Here is a 17394-nt window from a genome sequence, read left to right on the forward strand (position 1 = left end):
TCTGTTTCTTCCCCCTTCCTTTTGTTTTTTCCAATAAATTCTCTAGATTTTTCTTTTCCCACCTATTTCCATTATTTTAAAATATTTTTAAATCTTTTATGCTCTCCCCACCCCCACTAGAGCTATACCTTGAGTGCCCTACCATCCATTCTTAATTAGCACACTCGTTTAGATAATATCACCAACTTTAACACCTATGTGTTCTTTTGTTCTGTTGTCCGTGACATCTTTTGATGATCTGCTTCTATCACTGCTTGTTTGTCCCTACAACCACACCCCGCCCCCTCCACTTCTCTCCCCCCACCACACCCCCCCCCACCACCCCCCCCACCCTACACACACACACACACACCTTAAACCAGCTTATATTTCACCCCTTCCTTGGATTCACCTAGTTCTGTTGAAGGGTCATGAGGACTCAAAACTTCAACTCTTTTCTTCTCTGCCGATGCTGCCAGACCTGCTGAGTTTTTCCAGGTAATTCTGTTTTTGTTTTGGATTTCCAGCATCCGCAGTTTTTTTTGTTTTTTTGTTTTTACTATTATTATTGGAATAATCAGACCCTGGAGGGGACAAAGGCTGAAAAGAAGGTTTCAGCAGCAGCTGGACTGACACAGGGACCAAGACAGGCAACACCACAGAACAATGAGTAGCACCACATTCACGGAAATGTCACGCAGACAACCTCAAGAAATCAGCACAGAAAGATCCCACCATCCCTCACACCACGCCAACTCCCCCAGAACCCCGCCCCAACCAAACTCACTGCAGCACCCAAAGATCCATTGGCCGCCAGTTAATGGAGCGGTGCAGAGACTGGATCCCCTGGCTCGAGACTCTAGAACCAAGAGTCAGCCATTTAGGGCTGAGGTGAGGAGACATTTCTTCACTCGGGGGTTGTGAATCTTTGGAATTCTTTATCCCCTAAGGGTTGTGGATGCTCCATCGTTGAATATATTCAGGACAGAGTTGGATAGATTTCTGGGCTCTGGGGGATTCTAAGGATATGGGGAATGGACAGGAAAGTGAATTTTATACAAAAGATTAGTCATATTGAATATCGGGAATGGCCTAATTTTGCAAGTTCTTAGGACTTTTTTTTTATTCATTTATGGGATGTGGGTGTCACTGGCTGGGCCAGCATTTATTGCCCATTTCTAGTTGCCCCTTGAGGAGGTGGTGGTGAGCTGCCTTCTTGAACCGCTGCAGCCCATGTGGTGTAGGTATACCCACAGTGCTGTTAGGGAGGGGGTTCCAGGATTTTGACCAGAAGAATTGGATATTTCATTCTCCTGTTCCCAATAAATGCAGCAAAGGAGGTTGGCCCTTAGTGAGCTCACACTGGAGAGATTTGCTGCCTGCTTGGCAGAATGTGTGAATATATCCTTGAATACTCCAAACAAGCTGAAAGCACATGAAGGGGAAAAAAATTACAAGCCAGGGAAGAGTCAACCAAGGTGAAGTTAGCCAGAGCGGTAATTTACCAAGTGGACAGACAACCTATACAGGGCATTACGTAGAATTTACAGCACAGAAACTGGCCATTCAGCCCATCCTGTCCATGCTGGCATTTCTGCTCCACATGAGCCTCCTCCCATCCCTCCATCTCAACCTATCACCATATCCTTCTACTCCTTTCTCCCTCATGTGTTTATCCAGCTTCCCCTTAAATGTATCAATACTATTCACCTTAACCTCTCCCTGTGGGAGCGAGTTCCACATTCTCGCCACTCTCTGAGTGAAGAAGTTTCTCCTGAATTCCCCATTGGGTTTATTAGTGACTGTCTCATATTGATGCCCCAAGTGGAAACTAGGTCTGACATTAACAGTTTTCTTTCCCTTGTTTCACCCTGTCTGAGACTACTTTTTAAAAATTCTTTCTCGGGATGTGGGCTTCGCTGGCTGGGCCAGCATTTGTTGCCCATCCCTAGTTGCCCTTGAGAAGGTGGTGGTGAGCTGCCTTCTTGAACCGCTGCAGTCCATGTGGTGTAGGTACACCCACAGAGCTGTTAGGGAGGGAGTTCCAGGATTTTGACCCAATGACAATGAAGGAACAGCGATATATTTCCAAGTCGGGATGGTGAGTGACTCAGAGGGGAACTTCCGGGTGGTGGTGTTCCCATGTGTCTGCTGCCCTTGTCCTTCTAGATGCTGGAGGTCATGGGTTTGGAAGGTGCTGTCGAAGGAGCCTTGGTGAATTGCGGAGCTCTGTCCTCAGTGTCATTTGCACAGCTCCCAGGCTACAGTTCGTTGCTGTTAATCCTAACTGGAACTCTTATTAACCAACCGTCTGCTTTGGAGGCCCACGGTTCACCATGCAACTAACCCCGGGGTTCAAGATCAAAGATAGGGTTGTTCGTATCCTGATAAACAAGGGGCTGAAAGGTTATCAGGGGTAGGCAGCAGGTTACATTCAGATCAGCCTTGATCTTATTGAATGGCAGAGCAGGCTCGAGGGGCCAAGTGGCCTCCTCATGCTCCTAATGCGTATGTAATTTGGGAATATCGCTGGGACAATTCCCAACGTGTTCGCTCCAGCCTCCCAGCCTTTCAGAGTCGCGGTAGAACATTCATCAGTGCCTGAGCTCAGGGCAGGTCCAGCTTTGTTCTGACAAAACTGCAGGAGCTCACTCTTCAAATTCCTCACAGCAAGTCCAGGCAACGATTCTCTCTCACTAACCACGACCTGTGCTGCCTTTTAAGAACAAAGTTCCAGATTTTAGATAACAAGTAAGACTGCGCTGGTGAAAAGGGGTGACGGGGAGAAAAAGTTAACTGCATGGAACTCTGGAAGCCGAATGATATCATTAAGCATCAGGCAGACATAGCAATACAAAGCAGCAAGAAACACAAACACTCAACACGAGATTAGAATCTTTCAGCGACATTATTTTCACCAGCTCCAAAGAAACTTTTCCGCTGTTTATTATGCACACAGGATACACTTAACAAAGCTCTCCGTTTATAATGACATAAACATTCTTCCAGGTTTATAATGGCTTCAGGGTTTCACATACTCCTCCCATCACCTGGCTCCTGGAAAATGCTTATTAGAATTCCATTTGCAGACACCAGTCTTAATAATTGATAATCTTCATCAGAATAACATGCTCTTCACTGACAAGCTTCACATTGTTGCTTCCTACCCTTTCGATTGGCCAACGTCAATGTGTGGCTTCTTTTCCAAATTTGACCCACACAAGCCAAACTTTCATCTTCGGTCAGGGAAGGCCACTCTTCCCCCATGCTATCTCACAGGGTACCAGCCTGCTGGTCAACCAGTGGAGGATATCAGAGCCTCACCCTAGCCACACCCAGACTCCAACCACCAGGGCTGCTAGGAATCCAGGGAGAGAAGGAAAATGGGTCTGACTTTCTGCCCCAGGCACACTTGTCCAGATGGTCTTGCCCTGTGCCACACTGCCAGACCCATGCCAAACCCAGGTTAATAGCGCACGACATCTGGAGGTGAATGATCTCGCTGTTTGACTTGTTTCAGATAATTGAGAGAATTCAATGGCCGAGGAAGATGGAGGATAATTAGAAGAACTGGAGAGAAGAACTGAGGATAACTAACTGTGAATTACTGCAGTTTGGTTCTGCAATTTTAATTTAATTTGTGTTTTTGGCAGCGGACTGAACCTTGTGATTCTATTTAGGAGATTATCTTCTCACTCTGAGCCAAAGATGAGTCAGCTCCACAAAATGGTTCCTCCAAAATGATCCCTCTATCTGGAATCTAACGAGTTCTGCTTTAGACCTTATCAAGTATCGCTGTCGAGGTGTTGGCTAAGGTGAAGAATGAGGGAGGAAATTCAACCCCACCCCCCCCCCATCCCTGAACATCACCCCCACAAAACCCAACTCCCCATCACAATATCAAAGGTTCTGCTACACTGTAGGTTGAGCAGACACTCCAGTGTCCAATGGGTTGGTTAAGAACGTAAGAAATAGCAGCAGAAGGAGACCATTCAGCCCATCGAGCCTGCTCCGCCATTCAATATGATCATGGTTGATCGAGGGCTTCAACTCCATTTTCCCACCACTCCCCATATCCCTTAATTCCCCGAGAGAACCAAAAATCTGTCTGTCCCAGTCTTAATGTATTCAACGATGGAGCATCCACAACCCTCTGGGGTAGAGAATTCCAAACATACACAACCCTTTGCGTGAAGAAATTTCCCCTCATCACAGCCTTGCTCAAACATGGAAACATGCAGCAACTCATCAAGGCTCCTTAGACAGCACCTTCCAAACCCATAACCACTACCGTCTAGAAGGACAAGGGCAGCAGACACATGGGAACACCAATGACTGGAAGTTCCCCTCCAAGTCACTCACCATCCTGACTTGGAAATATATCGGCTGTTCCTTCACTGTCGCTGGGTCAAAATCTTGGAACTCCCTCCCTAACAGCACTGTGGGTGTACCTACACCACATGGACTGCAGCGGTTCAAGAAGGCAGCTTATCACCACCTTCTCGAGGGTAATTAGGGATGGGCAGTAAATGCTGGCCCAGCCTGTGAAGCTCACATCCCCTGAATGATCAGCCCCTTATCCTGAGACTGTTCCCCCATGTTCACTTGCGTGAGCGTACAAACGTGTGCACTTGTGTATGTGTGTGTCTGATGTGTGCATAAGTATGTGTATGTGAGCTTGTGTACGTGCGTGAGTATGCTTATGTGTTCACATGTGAGATTGTGTATGTGTGTATGTTTGTAGTGTGTGCATGTGCTTGTGCGTGTGTATACTTGTGTATGTGTGGAGGCTTGGCAGAGAGTTATTTGCATGTGTGGGTGTGTGAGTGTGCACGTGTGTGCATGTGTGTCTAAGTGTGTGTGTGGGGATGTGGCAGAGAGTTGTTTGCATTTACATGTATGTGCACGTATGTAAGTGTGTGTGTGTGTGTGTGTGTGTAGGGGTATGGCTCTGAGTTGTTTGCATGTGTGAGTGTGCGAGCGTGTGCGCGTGTGTGTAAGTGTGCAAACCCCAGCCTCCCCTGTACTCGGTGACATATTGTGCCTGTACTGGTTGCATCAGTTTCTGAGCCCTGCCTCTCACACTCACTGGCTGCAGATTCCACCCCAGCTGTTACTATGGAAAACTCAGTGAATCAGCTTCGAGCCCTGGTTATTCACAGAGTCTGTGAAATATCCTGTGCTCTGACATGTCACTTGTGATCCAGCAATCCACAAACAGATTTTAACCATTTCTGAACTCACCAACCCAGCAGTATTTCTGAGGGGAGGGACAGAGATCAAAGTTAGTTTAAGGACCTCAAATTAATCGAAATAAAGCTCAGATCCTCAAATTTCAATCAAGTATTAAAGCTCATGAGAGGCAGGAGAGTTACAGGGGCAAAGTTGGATTCTTGTAAGGCTCTAAGTTAATAAACCATTCACAATCCACACACTGCCAGCTCTCTCTCTGACCCGTCTGCCTCTCTCTCTGACCCATCTGCCTCTTTCACTGACCCGTCTGCCTCTCTCACTGACCAGTCCTGCTCTCTCACTGACCAGTCCTGCTCTCTCACTGACCCATCCCGCTCTCTCACTGACCCATCCCGCTCTCTCACTGACCCATCCCGCTCTCTCACTGACCCGTCTGCCTCTCTCACTGACCCATCCCGCTCTCTCACTGATCAGTCCCGCTCTCTCCCTGACCCGTCTGCCTCTCTCACTGACCCATCCCGCTCTCTCGCTGACCCATCCCGCTCTCTCGCTGACCCATCCCGCTCTCTCACTGACCAGTCCCGCTCTCTCACTGACCCATCCCGCTCTCTCACTGACCCATCCCGCTCTCTCACTGACCAGTCCCACTCTCTCACTGACCAGTCCCACTCTCTCGCTGACCCATCCCGCTCTCTCACTGACCAGTCCCGCTCTCTCACTGACCCATTCCGCTCTCTCACTGACCAGTCCCGCTCTCTCACTGACCCATCCCGCTCTCTCACTGACCAGTCCCGCTCTCTCGCTGACCCATCCCGCTCTCTCACTGACCAGTCCCGCTCTCTCACTGACCCATCCCGCTCTCTCACTGACCAGTCCCGCTCTCTCACTGACCCGTCCCGCTCTCTCACTGACCCATCCCGCTCTCTCGCTGACCCATCCCGCTCTCTCGCTGACCAGTCCTGCTCTCACTGACCCATCCCGCTCTCTCACTGACCAGTCCCGCTCTCTCGCTGACCAGTCCTGCTCTCTCACTGACCCATCCCGCTCTCTCACTGACCCATCCCGCTCTCTCACTGACCCATCCCGCTCTCTCACTGACCAGTCCTGCTCTCTCACTGACCAGTCCTGCTCTCTCACTGACCCATCCCGCTCTCTCACTGACCCGTCTGCCTCTCTCACTGACCCATCCCGCTCTCTCACTGACCCATCCCGCTCTCTCACTGACCCATCCCGCTCTCTCACTGACCAGTCCTGCTTTCTCGTTGACCAGTCCCGCTCTCTCACTGACCCATCCCGCTCTTTCACTGACCAGTCCCACTCTCTCACTGACCCATCCCGCTCTCTCACTGACCCATCCCGCTCTCTCACTGACCCATCCCGCCCTCTCACTGACCCATCCCGCCCTCTCACTGACCCATCCCGCTCTCTCACTGACCCATCCCGCTCTCTCACTGACCCATCCCGCCCTCTCACTGACCCATCCCGCCCTCTCACTGACCCATCCCGCTCTCTCACTGAACAGTCCCGCTCTCTCGCTGACCCATCCTCTCTTTATAAACAAACATACAAATCATATAATGTCAACTTTACCCGTGCACAAGCTTTTTCTGCCGATGTACATGTCCCACATGTATATATGTGTTCTGCTCATACACATACTTTTTAAAAACATTCTGTGTGGCCACACGTGCCCCGCACTCATTATTGTGCATGATTCCAGCCGTCAATCAGATTTCAAAGGGGAAGACATCAGGAAGTGGGCAGACGGCCCTGGAGGTTCTCATGTTTGGGCTCTGAGAGATTCCGGATCCTGGCCTGTGCTACGTGAACACAGGGAATCTCAGATCCACACCCATCCTATCCTCAGTTACAGTCAGAGTCCCTTAAGGAATAGCAAACAGGAACCATTCCTCTCTATTTTCCCCTGGTAGGCCCAGGCTCCAACTTCACTGAGGTAAAAGCAAAATACTGCAGATGCTGGAAATCTGAAGCCAAAACAGAAAATGCTGGAAAAACTCAGCAGGTCTGACAGCATCTGCGGTGAGAGAAACAGAGTTAACGTTCTGAGTCTATATGACTCTTCTTCAGAGCTAAAGAGAAGTAGAAGTGTGATTAAATTTATACTGTTTAAGGGGTGGATGGAACAGGTGGAGCTGGATAGAAGGTCAGCGATAGGTGGAGGCAAAGGAGAGATTGACAAAGATGTCATGGACAAAAGGACAAAGGGGGTGTTAATGGTAGTGATAAGAGCTAAAGAACGTGCTGATAGTGGCAAACCCCAACCCCTTTACCCCCTCCCTCCTCACCGTCCAAGGGCCCAAACACTCCTTTCAGGTGAAGCAGCATTTCACTTGCACTTCCCCCAACTTATTTTACTGCATTCATTGCTCCCAATGCGGTTTCCGCTACATTGGAGAGACCAAACGCAGACTGGGTGACTGCTTTGCAGAACACCTTCGGTCTGTCCACAAGCTTTACCCCAGACTTCCCTGTCGCTTGCCATTTCAACACTCCACCCTGCTCTTATGCCCACATGTCCATCCTTGGCCTGCTGCATTGTTCCAGTGAAGCTCAACGCAAACTGAAGGAACAGCACCTCATCTTCCGACTAGGCACTTTACAGCCTTCCGGACTGAATATTGAATTCAACAACTTTAGATCTTGAACTCCATCCTCCATCCCCACCCCTTTTTTAATCGCTCTTTTCAAAATTGAATTTTATTTTTATTCCAAATACTTTTTTATTTATTTTTATTCTTTTATTCATTGTTTTATCCCCTTTTTTATCCCCTTTTATCCAATTTTTGATCCTTGTTTCCCCACCACCGTCCCCTCCCCCCACCCCACTCCCACTCAGGCCATCTATCACTTGTTCATGTTGTTCTTTCCATAGTGCTTACCCTTGTTCTGCTATTATCACATTCTTACCTTTGCTGCTATTAACACCTTCTTTAGCTCTTACCACCACCATTAACACTCATTTGTCCTTTAGTTCATGACATCTTTATCAATCTCTCCTTTGCCCCCAACTATTACTGGGCCTCCATCCAGCTTCATCTGCTCCACACCTCCCCCCTTAAACAGTATAAATTTCATCACATTTCTACTTCTCTTTAGCTCTGAAGAAGAGTCATACGGACTCGAAACGCTAACTTTGTTTCTTTCTCCACAGATGCTGTCGGACCTGCTGGGCTTTTCCAGCATTTTCTGTTTTTGCTCCAACTGCATTGACCCAACCATCAGCCCATCTGCATTGACCCAACTGCATTGACCCAACTGCATTGACCCATCTGCATTGACCCAACTGCATTGACCCAACTGCATTGACCCAACCATCAGCCCATCTGCATTGACCCAACTGCATTGACCCAACCATCAACCATCAGCCCAACCACAGAAATTACAGCACAGGAACAGGACATTGGGCCCAGCTGCTCCATGCTGGTGTTTATGTTCCGCTCGAGCCTCCTCCCAGCTCTCTTCACCTCACCCTATCACCCTATCCTTATACTCCTTTCTCCCTCATGTGTTTATCCAACTTCCCTTAAATGTATCTATACAATTCACTTCAGCCACTCCCTGTGGGAGTGCGTTCCACATTCTCTCAGGGCAATGAAATTTCTCCTGATTTCCCGACTGGATCTGTTGGTGACTATCATACATTGATGGCAGCTAGCTTTGAGATCAAGTAACTGAGCACGTGCCAGATATTAAGCATGGGATCTTCCTGTTCCTGAATGGCTTGCAGCAGTGCCCTTAATAACTGAGCAACCCTTGCCCGCCAACTATCCTTTTCTGTTGGTTTTTTGTGTAATGTTCTGAAGTGCGCACTGTTATTCGGTGAAGAGCTCAGACTTGTGAGCGGTTGTGGGCAGCCCTGCTGCACTGATTGTTCTTGCACTAATTGAATTAACCAGGAAATGTTGTTAAGCAGTAATCTCTTCCAAGCTTGCACGGAGAGACCACCATCTCACCTTCACACACTCAAACCGAGAGACAGGAGCCCAGGTTTGTAACATGGAATCCATCATTCTTTCAGGTTTATTATTTCAGCTGTTGGCTCCTCTCCAGTGAGAGTTTGTGACTCAAAAGCTGGTGGAAGGGACTTGGGAGGAAGCCCAATATCCCACTCGCTTTTCAGTGACGAGTGGAAAACTTGGCATTTTTCATAATTCGCTTTGTGGGTCAGCATCAAATACTCCCAGCTTACACCCACCTGAGTTGGATGCAGAGTAAAGCTTGCTCTACACTCCCCTAAAAGTGTACCATGCACACCTCAAGAAAAACATTTCCATACCACTCATTCTCATAGCCTCGCTGAGCAATACCGTCAATTTTGCGCTTAATTTGGGGAATACACACTGGAACTATGTAGAGGGAGCTTTACTCTGTATCTAACCCCGTGCTGTACCTGTCCTGGGAGTGTTTGATGGGGACAGTGTAGAGGGAGATTTACTCTGTATCTAACCCCGTGCTGTACCTGTCCTGGGAGTGTTTGATGGGGACAGTGTAGAGGGAGCTTTACTCTGTATCTAACCCCGTGCTGTACCTGTCCTGGGAGTGTTTGATGGGGACAGTGTAGAGGGAGATTTACTCTGTATCTAACCCCGTGCTGTACCTGCCCTGGGAGTGTTTGATGGGGACAGTGTAGAGGGAGCTTTACTCTGTATCTAACCCCGTGCTGTACCTGTCCTGGGAGTGTTTGATGGGGACAATGTAGAGAGAGCTTTACTCTGTATCTAACCCCGAGCTGTACCTGTCCTGGGAGTGTTTGGTGGAAACAGTGTAGAGGGAGCTTTACTCTGTATCTAACCCCGTGCTGTACCTGTCCTGGGAGTGTTTGATGGGAGCAGTTTGCTGCGAGTGTTTGATGGGAGTGTGTGATGGGGAGTGTGTGAGGGTGTCTCTGTGAGTGAATATGTTTGTTGGAGCTGGGCAGCCAGCCTTTGATAGAGTTCTCACTGTGTGGTCTGACCAGTTTACGATAAATAATTTACAGTATCTTGCTCACAGTTGGATGGAAAACATAACTTGCAGCTGTGTGAAACCGTGTGGCTAAGGGAAAATCTGTAGCTCCCAACAGGGAGGTGAAACTGAGCAGCCAATCTGAGCTCAAACAGGTTACAATTTGTTCCAACATGCCCAGAACTACCCACAATGTTCTCATTGAACTGCAGTGAATCCTGGCCAACACTCTGTCTGTTGTCTCTGAGCATGTTCTGGATCTGTCTCCTGATTTTTGACGATCCTTAACTCTTCACCCATAGCGAGATTATTAATACTGTCTCTGTTCTAGCAATTCTTCTAATCTACAGACTGCAGATTCTTGGTTAGTTTCCTATTTTATAGAAAGTACGGATACCTCCTCATTCTACAGATTGTTTACCATCTCCTCATTCTACAGACTGTTTACAGTAAAGGGAGGTGGTGCCTGGTATTGTTGAAGTATTCCAGCAAGCCCAGGTAATACTCCAGGGACCCGGGTTTGAATCTCACCACAGCAGATGATGGAAACTGAATTCAATAAAAATCTGGAATTATAAGTCTAATGGAATGATGGTGACCATTTAAAAATAAACATTGCTGATTGTTGGAAAACTGTAGGATTCACTAATGCCCCCTTTAGGGAAGGGAATCTACTGGCCTACAAGTGACTCTAGGCCCCCAGCAATGTGGCTGACTCTGAAATGGCCCAGCAAGCCACTCAGTTCAAGGGCAAGTTGGAATGGGGCAATAAATGCTGGCCTTGCCAGTGATGCCCACATGCCATGAACGAATATTAAAATAAACTCCTCCTTCTGTACTCGCCCCATTCTTTCATTTCTTGGCTTGCTCTTCGACAGACTATTGTTGCCTTCCCATATTACAACAGTGACCATGCTTCAAAAGTACTTCATTGGCTGCAAAGTGCTCAGGATGCCCCAAGGTCATGAAAGGCGCTATAGAAATGTAAGTCTTTCTTTTCATCACTTTATGATATGAATGTGGGAGTCCCCTCTGTCTACCGCCCTGAACTCACATCGAGCTAACATAGACTGGGGAGGTAGAGGTCCCTCTTTGAGGTTGAAACTAAAGCATGTTATCGAGTTGTGTGGAGGGGCTGAATTCTGTGTTTTACTGGCACCGGGCGTTAGTTCACTAACAATCTTCACCTGGATCAACACTAGAAAATAAAATTTAAGTCACAAAGATTCAAGTCCACACAAGCTGATAAGAAGATGGTGCTGGAGCAAGATTAAGATGATTAAGCCGAGTTCCGAGTTTGCAGGGCTTGGAATTTTAAAAGCTCTTACCTCTGGTCACTTTTTGTTTGGCTCCGGACAGGATCCCTGGGGTGTCAATAATGCTGATGCTCTCCAGGACTTTGTTTGGCAACTGGGCACATGTTAATCTGTGGGAGATAAGGGCAACTTAGCACATCTCAAAAACACTAGGATCATGCAACATTGGACCAATCGGACCTCTCAATGAGGAGGGAGATGGACAGGGATGGTATCTAGGAGTAATGGTACAGCACAGCAACAGCATGCCGTTCAATGAACAAGAACGTGCATTTATATAGCAGCTGTGGTGTAGTAAAAGGTCCCAGAGCTTTTCAGAGGAACCTTAACAATCAAAATTTACCGGGAGCCACACAGAAAGATACTAGGGCTTGGTCAAAGAAGTAGGCTTTAAGGAACATCTTAAAGGAGGAGAGAGACGGAGAGGTTTAGGGAGGGAATTCCAGTGCTCAGGGTCCAGGCAGCTGAAGGCACGGCCGCCAATGGTGGAGCGATGGGAATCAGGGGATACGGAAGATGCCAGAATTGGAGGAGCTCAGGGATCTTGGGAGGGCTGTGGGGCTAAAGAAGGTTATGGAGATAGGGTCGGGGGAAAGGCAAACAGGAACTTTAAAACAAGAATGAGAATTTTAAAATTGAGGCTTTGCTGACTGAAGACCTCAGAAAGGATTAGGGTCGATGGGTGAATAGGATTCAGTGCAAGTTAAAGCACGAGCAGCAGAATTTTGGATGACTTCAAGTGTACGGAACGTAGGTGGTCAGAGGCTGGCCAGGGGTACTTTGGATTGGTCAAGTCTAGAGAGACAAGGAATGAACGCACATCTTCAATAGAAGGTGTCCACAGTTCAGGTCATCAGGGTAACATCACACTGTGACAGAACCACTCTGTCTGCCATGGCGCAGAATGTAGACACTCTCACCTCTGAATGCTCTGTCCAGTTCAAATCTCATACCAGCAACCTGAGAGTATAATCTCAGCTGACTCTCAGTGTATTACTGAAAAGAATGTCATTGTGTCCAGAGGAGGAGGAGGAGGAGGGGGGTGGGGTGGTGGTGTGGGAATGAAAAGGGAAGCCCCCTCACCCCCCTGGATCTGTCCTGGCTCTGGATTACAACATTCCCTCAACGTGTGCCCACTGGGATGGAGCTTTGTGTGAGCGATTCCCACAGTTGCTATCTCCCAGCCCCAGCCAACTCAAACTCCGATTGCAACACTTGCCAGAAGAACATACTTGGCATAGCAGAGACTGCAAATGTTATGATACCAGAATCACTCTGGATTCTCGACAAATAAGGTAATCTCTCTCCCTAATGGAGGCTGGGACAGAGTTCCTGGCTCCATTTTCTAACAACATTCTTTGCTCTTCTCACAAACTTATAAACAGCAAGTCAACGAATCTCAGGATCTTTTCACAAATGCCCACAGTTCATTTTCAATTAATTCCTTCTCGGGTGTGGGTGACTCTGGCATCTATTGTTCCTCGCTTGTTGCCCTGAAAACGAGTGGCACTCCAGGCAAGCTAAGAGCCAACCTAGTTGGTGTGGGACGGGAGTCACAAATAGGTCCCGACTGGATAAGGACAGCAGATTCCCTCCGGCAGAACATGAATTAACCAGTTGGGGTTTTTAACAACAAACAGTTTTACTAACGCCAGCTTTTGGTTTATTTCCAGATTACAGAGAAAAGAATAAATTCTCATGACGAGAAATGACCCCTCTTAATGCTCCAGGAAATTAAACATTCCTTCACCATACCCAACGAGAAAGGTCCCGGTCACAAGCTCCCAAAGTCAAGACGCCAGTCCCAACCAGGTCAACAACAACTTGAATTTATAAAGTGCCTCTGGTGCGATAAGGAGCCCCAAAGGCACTTCACAGGAGGCGCTACTAAACCAGGAGAAGTTATGAAGGCAGGTGGCCAAAATCTTAAGTGGACAGGTAGGTTTTAAGGCCATCTTAAAGGGGGTAAAGGAGGGTTGAGAGGCAGGGAGGGTTAGGGTGGAAGTCCCGAGCTTATGGCCCAGGCAGCTGAAGGCACGGCCGCCGATGGTGGAGCACAAGGGAGAGCTAATCAGAGACTGGCAGGTTTCCAGCTGGAAAAGGGGACATTACACGGAGAGCTGTCATCATCCAGGCTCCGCTGATGTTCTCTACTGAGGCCAACTTGGAGGCTGGTGTCAGCCTGTCAGCTCCAGATTGCGAAAGGCTCAGGAAATCCAGCTGGAAATAAGGGGGAAAAGTAACTTAGCGAGGCAGATCTTCAGTTCATTGACCAGTTGGGAATCATGCGAGATGAAACTGAGCTGCACAGATCAGCTCCTGTGCCAGGTCTGATATCCTGGTGCCAATCTTAGCCACAGTCACAAGACAGGCACCATAATTGTCCCCAGAGCCCGACTGAGACCACATCCAGAGGCACTAGTTTGGCCTCTCCATGTGAAAATGGTATCTAGCTGCTGGGAGAAGGATGTTCAGTTATTGGCTGAGCTGAGGTAGAGACGGAGACGAGCGATATGACTGAGCTGGAAGTAGGCGCTTTTGGTGAAGGAGCAGATTACAAGGAGAAGACACATAGTTAATATTATCATAGACAACCTATTTAAATATTAACGTTATCCAGAAGTTTCCATCAGCAGCGGAGCAAGCATAGAAAAAGTGTAAAGGAAATAAAGATATTGAAAGCCCTTTTGGTTTTGGTGGTGGGGGGGGAGGGTAATGCTTTTTGTTCACAGAGTTTAAGTTGGCAATGTTTCAGAGTTAGATTGAGGTAGCGAGAGAGGCAAACAGAGAAAATCTGTCACAATCTGGAAATTATTAACCATACTGACAGTGACCTCAAACCCAAGCTGTGCAACTACACCTCTAGATTGGCTAGAAATGGAATCTTTGGTGATTTGCAGTTTTCCATTCCTGCTTTCTTCCCAGTCCTGCTTTCGATGGAAAACTTCCTCTCGCTCCAGTGACCCCATCTAGAACTCAAGGCACCGCAGTTGTCAGCAGCCTTATCGCTGTAAAGCGGCTGATGAATACCTCGCTATGGACTGTTCTCCTCAAGGGCTGTGTGCAGATTTAATAGGGGTTTTCAAAATTGTTAGGAATTTTGATAGATTGAATGGGAGAGAATCAAGGAACATGGAGAGTGGGATGGAGAGCGGAGCTGAGGCCAATGATCAGCCATGATCATATTGAATGGTGGAGCAGGCTTGAGGGGACAAATGGTCCTATTTCTTATCTTTTTATGTTTAGCTTGGCAGAAAATGTTCCCCCTGTTAAGAGGGTTGGTAACGAGAGGGCACAGATTTAAGGAAATTGCCAAAAGGACCAGGGTGGGGTTGAAGAGAGATTTTTTTTACACAGTGAGTTGTTGTGATCTGGAAGGCGCTGCCTGAAAGGGCGGTGGAAGCAGATTCAATAACTAAAAGGGAATTGGATAAACACTTGAAGGGGAAAATTAACAGAACTGCGGAGGATAAAAGAGCAGAGTGGGGCTATTCGGACAGCTCTTTTGAAGAGCCAGGAAACTCAAGATGGGCTGAATGGCCTCCTTCCATGCTGTAAGATTCAAGACTGTAAGTGGTTGATTAAAACCTGACTGTTCTGCTAATCCCAATCTATTTGAAGTACTGATCCGAGATGGAGGAGGGGATCATCAGACAGGGGTTGTGATTCAAATACTGTGTTATAAACTCTCTTAGGTACCTCAGCCGTGAGCCACCATCTAAACGCGTGACTGGGCAGTGAGCGTGGGTATGCTTTTTACCTTGGGAGGAATCACTGCACAGCCTTGAGATATCCACTCCCCATATTCCACATGGATTCAATTTCCTGAAGATGGGGACAGCATTAGCAATCCTGGCTATATTTATGGCCCCCACCCCCACCCCCACCCCACTCCCTCACCAGCAAGAGGTACTGAGGCTAATCAACCAAGATGAATGGATTAAAGAAAGACCAAATCTAACCACGACCCACACCCAGGGGAACTAGGATCACGCAGCACGGGAGGCGGCTATTCGGCCCATTGTGCTTGCGCTGGCTCAGTTGGAAGAGCCAGGCAACTAATCCCTGCAACTACTCCCTTTTCCAAAGCGCTCATCCAATTCCCTTTTAAAAGTTGCTGCTGACCAAGGTGAAACCTTCTGGAACTGAAAGGAAAGGGAGATGGGGAGGTTTACCTGTTGAGGAAGGAATTCCCAAAGGGGTTCAGTTTTCGGAAGGGTTTGTTGGGATCGACCATTAAGGCGTTCCCTGGGATGACACTTTCCACCTCGCCGTGCATCACGGCGATGAAGGAGTCGGTGGTGGGTTCGGGTCCCACTCTGCTGCCCGGGAAGTCCTCTTCCAGGAGGTACTGGATGAAAGTCGTTTTGCCTGTGGAATACTGTCCCACCACCAGGATCATCGGCTTGTTGTCAAAATCAGCATCTTCCAGAGAGGGAGTGTGGAAATCGTGGAACCTGTAAAACTCCTCCAGAGGCAGAAGTTTGGCTTTGTACAAATCCTTCAATCCCTCGGTGACCGTGTGAACCTTCTCAATCACCTCTGCTTTCTTCTCGTTCTTCTTCATCCAGCTGAACATTTTGCTCGTGTTTTCGTTGCTTGTTTGGTTGTAAAATTAAATCTTCCAGGGGAGGGAGAAAAGTGATGACAGCTACACCAAAAAAAAAACCCCTCTTTAACAATTCAGACAAAAAGAACTCTTAACGTTCCCTCTCGATCCAAAGCGTTTTAAAACTTGCCCCCTCCCGTCAAACTTTCTTTTGTTTTAAAGAAAAGATACTGAAAAATTAAAAAAAAAGTTTCGCAAGTTCTGGAAAACAGTAGTTTGGAGTTTGGGGAGGGGGGGGGGGGGTTGGGGAGGAAAGCTGGGATCGGGACAGCACCGCCGACAGCTAAAGCACAACCTTCAACTTGTGCGCAAAACACTCCTTAATTATAATAATAACCTCCTCCCAAAGTCCCACATAAAATATCCCCAACTTCAATAAATATCCTCAACTAACAAATCAAATAACCAGCCTGGCGCCACCTGGCGCCCAATGTTCCCTCTTTGTTCTTAAACCCTCTTTCAAAGGGGATAGAGTCTTACAGCACAGAAAGGCCACTCGGCCCATCGTACATGTGCTAGCCCTGTGGGAAAAAAAAACTATCCAATTACTCCAGTTCTTTTCCCCCCTGCGAACCCGAATCTCTTTTTTTCTCCCCACCCCCCCCCCACCCCCCCCCCAACCCTATTAGAAGGAGTTATCCAGTTTCCCCTCTGAGAGTTACTGTTGAATCTGTTTCCACTGTGGTGGGTGTGCTGGTAATGTCACTGGGCTAGTCAACCAGACTAAAGGCAAAATACTGCGGATGCTGGAAATCTGAAGCAAGAACAGGACGTGCTGGGAAAAAGAAACACTCAGCAGGTCAGATAGTGTCTGTGGAGAGGAAGACAGAGTTAACGCCTCGAGTCGGTGTGACCCTTCTTCTCTGGAGAGTGATCCAGGCTAATGCTCAGAAGTTTGGGGGGTGGTGGGGGGTGGGGACACACACACACACACACGCACACACACACACAAGTTCAGATCCCACCACGGCAACTCGTGGAACTGAGATCCAATCGTAAATCTGGAATATAAAGCACCAGCAATGGTGACAAGATTGTTGTAAAAACCCGCCTGATTCCCTAATGCCCCTTTAGGGGGAAGGAAATCTGCCTCCTTACCGGGTCTGGCCTACGTGTGACTCTTAACTGCCCTCTGAAACAGCCGATCAAACCATTCAGTTCAAGGGCAGTTAGGGGTGGGTAACAGACCTTAGTCTTGCCAGCTGACACCCACATCTCAGAAAATAAAACTTGCTGCTTATTAAGTTATCTAAATTCCTGAAGAAAAGATAAGGCTACAATTATATTTTTTCCAACATTTTTTTTTAAATCAACATCAGTAAAAACTCCAGG

The 17394-nt window shown here is 47.8% G+C and overlaps 1 protein-coding gene across 1 annotated transcript in view; it reads right to left on the reverse strand.

Annotated features, from left to right (window-relative positions):
- The window catches only part of LOC121272545 (EH domain-containing protein 2-like), a 43510-nt gene extending 27212 nt beyond the window's left edge, over positions 1–16298 (reverse strand). Inside the window, exons 1-2 of the mRNA XM_041179184.1 lie at positions 15629–16298; positions 11466–11563 (exon numbers count right to left, since the gene is read on the reverse strand). Of these exons, the coding sequence (XP_041035118.1) occupies positions 11466–11563; positions 15629–16032 (502 nt within the window). The 5' untranslated portion in view covers positions 16033–16298. The remainder of the gene's footprint in view (positions 1–11465; positions 11564–15628) is intronic.
- Between the last annotated feature and the right edge of the window lie 1096 nt (positions 16299–17394).

The sequence above is a fragment of the Carcharodon carcharias genome, chromosome 34, assembly GCF_017639515.1.
Source record: "Carcharodon carcharias isolate sCarCar2 chromosome 34, sCarCar2.pri, whole genome shotgun sequence".
In the NCBI taxonomy this organism is placed as follows: domain Eukaryota; kingdom Metazoa; phylum Chordata; class Chondrichthyes; order Lamniformes; family Lamnidae; genus Carcharodon; species Carcharodon carcharias.